Genomic DNA, 9,738 nt, shown 5'->3' with positions numbered 1-9,738 from the left:
TACTTCATTCAAGTCAAGAGTGTTTAACTATCTGATGATGGGCGCCTCGCTACGCGCTCAGGTGCCGGAATAGTCATTAATTGAAACATAAGGGGTAAGTTTGTCGTTTTCATCGGTCGTCATCCGTTAACACGTAAGGGGTATAACTGTTGTTTTCATCGGTCGTCATCCATTAACACGTAAAGGGTAACACTGTCGTTTTCATCGGTCGTCATCCATTAACACGTGCCACATCTTCCGGTGGTCGTTGTCCTGCGGCCCCTGACCCCAACCCTAACCCTAACCCTGACCCTAACCCTAACCCTAACCCCTAACCCCTAACCCCTAACCCCTAACCCATTTTTTTAAAAGAAATATGCATCCGGAACACCTTCAAGCCGACGGTGAATGGACTCTGGTCCAACGGGGGCGTAGAAGAAGAGCTCCCCGCGACCCCTACTACACTCCACCTCTGATGGATTCCTCCGCTTGGGCAGCACCTGCTCCGGAGTGGCGATTCCATCCGTTCGACCGTCGTCACGAACGCTTCTGGACTCCGCGCTACCCGTCTCCCAGACGTTTGGAAGAACATGCGAGGCCCGTCAGGGACTGGTCTCCCTACGGACCTACCGGACCTCATCACGAGGTGAGACCTGAGGCCTACAGACCGGCCTACTCGCCGCCTCGCTGCGAGGCTTGGGGGCCTCCTCATCGCCGCGCGCCTGAGACGCGTCGGGCTCCTCGCCGTCCTGCATGGGCTCCGGGCCCCCCCGCTGGACCCCCCAGGCCACGACCGCAGGTGAGACCTCCACCTCCGCGTCCCGACCTTCGGCCCCGTGACCAGCCCCGGCCTCCAAGACACCCAGGGCCCCCGGTTGTGACGGCGGCGCGCACTGCGTCTGCGCGTCCCCCTCAACCCAGGGAGGCGCAGCACGCGCCAACGGCTCCGCGCTCTGACGACCCGGACTTTAGTCTGAAGAACAGACTGATCCTGGCAGCCCTGAAGGCCTCTCACCACCTCGCCAACTCCGAAGGCCCTGAGCCCCTTCCCATCATCGCCAGGCTCACCGAACTCCTGAGGGTTTCCATTCGCCCTGCTGTCCCCAACGCCGCGACCGCGCAACTGATTGACGGGAACGCGCGCAACTGGGAACACACATCCACGCTGCTGCTCAGATACCACTACAAGGCCGCGGTGGATGAGAAGGTGAGTGCCCTCCTCCTCCTCCCCGACCCCATCTGGTGACCCAACTTTGTGGTGGCCTTGGCCTGGGCTCGAAGGCACTTCGGTGAGCGTCTGCGCGTCGAGGCGGTTGACGCACTGCTCGCTCGTCTTCAGGAGGGACTCGACGCTCCGGTCCCGCTGGTTCCGCTGTTCCTGGACCCTGCTCCTGGAGCTGTGCTACCGCGCTTCGCCCAACCCGCGGCCCCTGACATGGGAGTGGCCCCTGCTGACCGGCGCTCCCCGTCCCCTGCTGACCGGCGCTCCCCGTCCAGGCTGCCGTCTCCCACTTTCTCGCTGGCCTTCTCCTCCTCCCCGTCCTCTCCTCCCGTGTGCCCCCCCATCCCCCCCGCCTCCCCCCCCTCCTCCTCCTCCTCTCCCGTGCCCCCCATCCCCTCTCCTCCGCGTCTGGCCACCCTGGAGACCCCCCGGAGCACCACACCGCTGGCTTGCAGAACCAGGCTCGCTTCCTGTCGCCTCCGCCGACGAGGCGCAGCCACGCCCACGGGTAAGAAATGCAGAGAGTGGCGCTTGCAATCGAGGGAACCACTTTTAATCATAGGGGCCTCGAACGTCCTGCGTTTCGCCGAATATAGTGTACCTGGTCTCCAGATTGACGGCTACCCGGGCGCGTGCTTCCGGCACGCCTCCGGGGTCCTGGCCAAGACCACTATCAACACTCAGGTTCGCAAGTTGGTCTTGGCCTTCGGCATCAACGAGAGAGGCAACAAAATAGAACAGGCTTGCCTCCGTAGCATCCAGACCGCTGTCAAGTGGGCGCGCATCGCGTTCCCTTGCGCGGCGCTCTTAATTCCGGAAATCAACTACTCGCACGCGCTCGCGTTCAGGGAACAAGAGCTTCTCTCTAAGCTCAACGCCTTTATCGCCACCCGATACGAATCGATCCCCGCGCTGCCCAGCAAGTCATTCGTAACCGATCAGGACAACATCCACTGGTCTAGGGACACGGCGGCGCTCCTCTTCAACCAATGGGTTCGTTATTTAAACTAAGCGCTCCCGCGTCCCGAGAAACGCCTCGAGGGAGCCGCTCGGTTATCAATTTATCTCCGTCCTTTCAACTCACCGCGGCGCAATTCTCCGTCCTGGACAAAGGTCTCATATTTATCCCCTCGACCGACATAGACCCGTGTGAGTTGTATCAACAGGTGCGCTCGGACTTGCAACAATACCACCGCAGGGTGAAACTAGCCGTCCATTTCCGTGATCACCCCCCGTCGGAGAAATTACCTTTCACCAACAAATCCTCCTGGGTCCCACCCGAGGATGACATTCCGCCAGAGGTCACACATCTGGTCAACGCTGACCTTCTGTACTACCGTGATGCGTTCAGGATCGACCGGGCCCCAGCCAAGCTCCTTCCTGAGGAGTCGGAGGCTCTCCGCGAACTGATCGGTAACGTTGACATTGTGATCAAGCCCGCCGACAAGGGCAGCGCGGTTGTCATCATGGACAGGTCTCAGTATATATGGGAGGGCCACAGACAGCTGCATGACACGCGCTACTACTCCAAACTAGAGGCTCCCATATATACTGAGACCGTTCCGATGATCGTCGACTTGATCCACTCCCTGTGGAGGAAAAAATATATTACGCGCGCGCAGCGGGATTACCTCCTGGGGGATGCCCAACCCAGGCCCAGGCTCTTCTATATGTTACCCAAGATTCATAAGGAGCCTGTGGCCTGGAGCGAACCCTTTAAGATCCCACCTGGTCGTCCCATAGTCTCGGACTGCAGCAGTGAAACCTACCACACGGCCGAATACATAGATTACTACCTCTATCCGTTATCCATCTCCCATGCGAGCTATGTTAAAGATACCTACAACTTCGTTGCCAAGGTCCGCGCTCTTAGAATCCCTGTGCACGCTTTCCTCTTCACCATGGACGTGGACAGCTTGTACACTAACATCGATATCGCTGGGGGCATGCGAGCGGTGCGTAATGCGTTCAATGCCTGTCCTGACGTCACGCGCCCTGACGACGAACTTCTTCGTTTACTGGAGATTAATCTCACTCGCAACGATTTCCTCTTTAACGAGGAGTTCTTCCTCCAAGTCAAGGGCACGGCTATGGGGAAGAAGTTCGCTCCCTCGTATGCCAACCTTTTCATGGCACAGTGGGAGACTTCGGCGCTCGCCGCCTGTCCTCTACGCCCCCTTTCCTACATGCGCTATTTGGATGATATTTGGGGTGTCTGGCAACACTCGGAAGCGGAATTCGATTGTTTTCTAAATATCCTAAACACGCACGATCCGTCCATCACGCTCAAATCGTGCAAGCACTTTTCCTCGGTAGACTTCCTGGACACTACAACGTTTAAAGGACCTGACTTCGCAACGTCCCTCACGTTGGAAGTCAAAGTCTTTTTTAAAGCCACAGACACACACGCGCTCTTGCATGCGAGCAGCTTTCACCCGCAACACACATTCGCGGGACTACTAAAATCACAACTCCTACGGTTTCAACGGATCTGTTCCAGAACCTCTGATTTCTGGCAAGCGGTCAGGGTTCTGTTTGAGGCTCTTGCCCTCAGGGGTTATTCGCGTTCGGCCCGCCGTCTTTCGCTTAAGGTTTTCAAATTAGTGCGTCCGCCTGTTGAGGGACACCGTATACCTTTTGTGACGACATATTCCACCTCCTCCGCTCGCCTGACCCGACTGGTCAGGGCGAACTTTCAACACCTCCTGGACTCTACCACTTACCTTCCTGACTACAGCATTATTGCGGCCTACAGGAGGAACAAGAATATTAGAGATCTGCTAGTGAGGGCCAAACTACGCCCCCTGTCGGAGCCCAGAGTCAACAGACTTTCTTATTTTTATGACTTTATCCCGTGGGCCCGAAACCGGAACAATGGGAACGTTTTCCCCACTGATCGCCATGCTGATCTTAACACGAGAAATTGTGTGTACCTTATCCGCTGCCTTACCTGTGTTCTCCAATATGTGGGAGAAACGGGTAATACAGTTCGTGTCCGCTTCTACCAGCACAGAAACAACATCACGCACAAAAGAGACGATCACCTACCTGTGGTTGCGCATTTTGTTGAACACGGATGGCAGGCCCTTTCCGCGTCTGTGCTCGAAGCAAACCCTTTTTGGTCCACCGCCCAACGGCGCAGGGCTGAAAGGATATGGATTGCCAGGCTGGGGACATGGCAACCCCTTGGCTTGAACGTTGGGTTGGGCCGGGGACCCCCGAGGTTTCGCCTGATGATGGCCCGTGCCAGCGACACCACCGAAGGCGGTGGCGTCGTTAATTGTTGATTGTCCTAACCCTAACCCTAAGGGGTATCACTGTTGTTTTTTATTGGTTGTCATGAAAAAAAACATAAGGGGTAACACTGTTGTTTCTTATTTGTCGTCATGAAAAAAAACATAAGGGGTAACACTGTTGTTTTTGTCAAATGAAATATAAGGGGTAACACTGTTGTTTTTTATTGGTCGTGATGAAAAAAAACATAAGGGGTAACACTGTTGTCTTTGTCAAATAAAATATATGGGTAAACACTTTTTTTATTGGTCGTCAAGAAAAAAAACATAAGGGAAATAATAGAAATACAAACATACATTTTAATGTCATGCATATCCTCTTTATTGATGATTGATTATTGTGTATCGTCATCGCCTCAGTGGTGCAGTGGAGTGCACTCTGCCTAACCCCCTGGAGACCGGGGTTCAAAAAAAAAAACATAAGGGGTAACACTGTTGTTTTTGTCAAATAAAATATAAGGGGTAACACTGTTTTATTGGTCGTGACGAAAAAAAACATAAGGGGTAACACTGCTGTTTTTAATTGGTCGTCATGAAAAAACCATAAGGGGTTGTCTCTGTCAAGTAAAATATAAGGGGTAACACTGTTGTTTTTTATTGGTCGTGATGAAAAAAAACATAAGGGGTAACACTGTTGTTTTTTATTGGTCGTCATGAAAAAAAACATAAGGGGTAACACTGTTGTTTTTGTCAAATAAAATATGAGGGGTAACACTGTTGTTTTTTATTGGACGTCATGAAAAAAAACATAAGGGGTAACACTGTTGTCTTTTACAAAAAAAACATAAGGGGTAACACTGTCGTTTTTTATCAAAAAAAACATAAGGGGTAACACTGTCGTTTTTTATCAAAAAAAACATAAGGGGTAACGCTGTCGTTTTTTATCGGCCGTCATCAAAAAAAACATAGGGGGTAACACTGTCGTTTTTCATCGGCCGTCATCAAAAAAAACATAGGGGGTAACACTGTCGTTTTTTATCGGCCGTCATCAAAAAAAACATAAGGGGTTACACTGTCGTTTTTTATCAAAAAAAACATAAGGGGTAACACTGTCGTTTTTTATCGGCCGTCATCAAAAAAAACATGAGGGGTAACACTGTCGTTTTTTATCAAAAAAAACATAAGGGGTAACACTGTTGTTTTTTATCGGCCGTCATCAAAAAAAACATAAGGGGTAACACTGTCGTTTTTTATCGGCCGTCATCAAAAATAACATAAGGGGTAACACTGTCGTTTTTTATCGGCCGTCACCAAAAAAAACACAAAGGGTAACACTGTCGTTTTTTATCAAAAAAAACATAAGGGGTAACACTGTCGTTTTTTATCGGCCGTCATCTAAAAAAACATAAGGGGTAACACTGTCGTTTTTTATCAAAAAAAACATAAGGGGTAACACTGTTGTTTTTTATCGGCCGTCATCAAAAAAAACATAAGGGGTAACACTGTCGTTTTTTATCGGCCGTCATCAAAAAAAACATAAGGGGTAACACTGTCGTTTTTTATCGGCCGTCACCAAAAAAAACACAAAGGGTAACACTGTCGTTTTTTATCAAAAAAAACATAAGGGGTAACACTGTCGTTTTTTATCAAAAAAAACATAAGGGGTAACACTGTCGTTTTTTATCAAAAAAAACATAAGGGGTAACACTGTTGTTTTTTATCGGCCGTCATCAAAAAAAACATAAGGGGTAACACTGTCGTTTTTTATCGGCCGTCATCATAAAAAACATAAGAGGTAACACTGTCGTTTTTTATCAAAGATCGGGCGGCTTAGCTCAGTAGGTAGAGCAGTTGTCTTTAAACTGAAAGGTTGGTTTTTCGATCCCCATCTCCTCCTAGCTGGGAGATTATAGTACAATTAAAAACATAAGGGGTAACACTGTTATTTTTTATTCCAAGTCATCAAATAAAACGTAAGGGGTAACACTGTCGTTTTTTTTATCAGCCGTCATCAAAAAAAACATAAGGGGTAACACTGTCGTTTTTTATCGGCCGTCATCAAAAAAAACATAAGGGGTAACACTGTCGTTTTTTATCGGCCGTCATCAAAAAAAACATATGGGGTAAGACTGTCGTTTTTTATCGGCCGTCATCAAAAAAACATAAGGGGTAACACGGTCGTTTTTTATCAACAAAAACATAAGGGGTAACACTGTCGTTTTTTATCGGCCGTCATCAAATAAAAAATAAGGGGTAACACTGTCGTTTTTTATCGGCCGTCATCAAAAAAAACATAAGGGGTAACACTGTCGTTTTTTATGGGCCGTCATCAAATAAATAATAATTTGTGACACTGTCGTATATTATCAAAGATTGGGCGGTTTAGCTCAGTAGGTAGAGCAGATGTCTTGAAACTGAAAGGTTGGTTGTTCGATCCCCAGCTCCTCCTAGCTGGGAGTTTATAGTACAATAAAAAACTGTTGTTTTTTTTTCCAACTCATCAAATAAAACGTAAGGGGTAACACTGTCGTTTTTTATCGGCCGTCATCAAAAAAAACATAAGGGGTAACACTGTCGTTTTTCATCAAAAAAAACATAAGGGGTAACACTGTCGTTTTTTATCAAAAAAAACATAAGGGATAACACTGTCGTTTTTTATCGGCCGTCATCAAAAAAAACATAAGGGGTAACACTGTCGTTTTTTATCGGCCGTCATCAAAAAAAACATAAGGGGTAACACTGTCGTTTTTCATCGGCCGCCATCAAAAAAAACATAGGGGGTAACACTGTCGTTTTTTATCGGCCGTCATCAAAAAAAACATAAGGGGTTACACTGTCGTTTTTTATAAAAAAAAACATAAGGGGTAACACTGTCGTTTTTTATCGGCCGTCATCAAAAAAAACATGAGGGGTAACACTGTCGTTTTTTATCAAAAAAAACATAAGGGGTAACACGGTTGTTTTTTATCGGCCGTCATCAAAAAAAACATAAGGGGTAACACTGTCGTTTTTTATCGGCCGTCATCAAAAAAAACATAAGGGGTAACACTGTCGTTTTTTATCGGCCGTCACCAAAAAAAACACAAAGGGTAACACTGTCGTTTTTTATCAAAAAAAACATAAGGGGTAACACTGTCGTTTTTTATCGGCCGTCATCTAAAAAAACATAAGGGGTAACACTGTCGTTTTTTATCAAAAAAAACATAAGGGGTAACACTGTTGTTTTTTATCGGCCGTCATCAAAAAAAACATAAGGGGTAACACTGTAGTTTTTTATCGGCCGTCATCAAAAAAAACATAAGGGGTAACACTGTCGTTTTTTATCGGCCGTCACCAAAAAAAACACAAAGGGTAACACTGTCGTTTTTTATCAAAAAAAACATAAGGGGTAACACCGTCGTTTTTTATCAAAAAAAACATAAGGGGTAACACTGTCGTTTTTTATCGGCCGTCATCAAAAAAAACATAAGGGGTAACACTGTTTTTTTTTATCAAAAAAAACATAAGGGGTAACACTGTCGTTTTTTATCGGCCGTCATCTAAAAAAACATAAGGGGTAACACTGTCGTTTTTTATCAAAAAAAACATAAGGGGTAACACTGTCGTTTTTTATCGGCCGTCATCAAGAAAAACATAAGGGGTAACACTGTCGTTTTTTATCAAAAAAAACATAAGGGGTAACACTGTCGTTTTTTATCGGCCGTCATCAAAAAAAACATAAGTGGTAACACTGTCGTTTTTTATCAAAAAAAACATAAGGGGTAACACTGTCGTTTTTTATCAAAAAAAACATAAGGGGTAACGCTGTCGTTTTTTATCGGCCGTCATCAAAAAAAACATAAGGGGTAACACTGTCGTTTTTTATCGGCCGTCATCAAAAAAAACATAGGGGGTAACACTGTCGTTTTTTATCGGCCGTCATCAAAAAAAACATAAGGGGTTACACTGTCGTTTTTTATAAAAAAAAACATAAGGGGTAACACTGTCGTTTTTTATCGGCCGTCATCAAAAAAAACATGAGAGGTAACACTGTCGTTTTTTATCAAAAAAAACGTAAGGGGTAACACTGTTGTTTTTTATCGGCCGTCATCAAAAAAAACATAAGGGGTGACACTGTCGTTTTTTATCGGCCGTCACCAAAAAAAACACAAAGGGTAACACTGTCGTTTTTTATCAAAAAAAACATAAGGGGTAACACTGTCGTTTTTTATCGGCCGCCATCAAAAAAAACATAAGGGGTAACACTGTTTTTTTTTATCAAAAAAAACATAAGGGGTAACACTGTCGTTTTTTATCGGCCGTCATCAAAAAAAACATAAGGAGTAACACTGTCGTTTTTTATCGGCCGTCACCAAAAAAAACATAAAGGGTAACACTGTCGTTTTTTATCAAAAAAAACATAAGGGGTAACACTGTCGTTTTTTATCGGCCGTCATCAAAAAAAACATAAGGGGTAAGACTGTCGTTTTTTATCGGCCGTCATCAAAAAAAACATAAGGGGTAGCACTGTCGTTTTTTATCAAAAAAAACATGAGAGGTAACACTGTCGTTTTTTATCGGCCGTCATCTAAAAAAACATAAGGGGTAACACTGTCGTTTTTTATCAAAAAAAACATAAGGGGTAACACTGTCGTTTTTTATCGGCCGTCATCAAAAAAAACATAAGGGGTAACACTGTCGTTTTTTATGGGCCGTCATCTAAAAAAACATAAGGGGTAACACTGTCGTTTTTTATCAAAAAAAACATAAGGGGTAACACTGTTGTTTTTTATCGGCCGTCATCAAAAAAAACATAAGTGGTAACACTGTCGTTTTTTATCGGCCGTCATCAAAAAAAACATAAGGGGTAACACGGTCGTTTTTTATCGGCCGTCACCAAAAAAAACACAAAGGGGATAACACTGTCGTTTTTTATCAAAAAAAACATAAGGGGTAACACTGTCGTTTTTTATCAAAAAAAACATAAGGGGTAACACTGTTGTTTTTTATCGGCCGTCATCAAAAAAAACATAAGGGGTAACACTGTCGTTTTTTATCGGCCGTCATCGTAAAAAACATAGGAGGTAACACTGACGTTTTTTATCAAAGATCGGGCGGCTTAGCTCAGTAGGTAGAGCAGTTGTCTTTAAACTGAAAGGTTGGTTTTTCGATCCCCAGCTCCTCCTAGCTGGGAGATTATAGTACAATTAAAAACATAAGGGGTAACACTGTTGTTTTTTATTCCAAGTCATCAAATAAAACGTAAGGGGTAACACTGTCGTTTTTTATCAGCCGTCATCAAAAAAAACATAAGGGGTAACACTG

The 9,738-nt window shown here is 45.7% G+C and overlaps 1 protein-coding gene across 1 annotated transcript in view; it reads left to right on the top strand.

Annotated features, from left to right (window-relative positions):
- The first annotated feature begins 355 nt into the window (after window positions 1-355).
- col7a1l (collagen type VII alpha 1-like) overlaps window positions 356-9,738 on the top strand; it is a 176,133-nt gene continuing 166,750 nt past the window's right edge. The window contains exons 1-5 of the mRNA XM_030342552.1: window positions 356-1,186; window positions 1,319-1,518; window positions 1,625-1,709; window positions 1,814-2,194; window positions 2,368-3,364. Of these exons, the coding sequence (XP_030198412.1) occupies window positions 356-1,186; window positions 1,319-1,518; window positions 1,625-1,709; window positions 1,814-2,194; window positions 2,368-3,364 (2,494 nt within the window). The remainder of the gene's footprint in view (window positions 1,187-1,318; window positions 1,519-1,624; window positions 1,710-1,813; window positions 2,195-2,367; window positions 3,365-9,738) is intronic.

Source organism: Gadus morhua, chromosome 19 (genome assembly GCF_902167405.1).
Source record: "Gadus morhua chromosome 19, gadMor3.0, whole genome shotgun sequence".
NCBI classification, from domain to species: domain Eukaryota; kingdom Metazoa; phylum Chordata; class Actinopteri; order Gadiformes; family Gadidae; genus Gadus; species Gadus morhua.
This window is presented reverse-complemented; position numbering and strand designations above follow the sequence as displayed.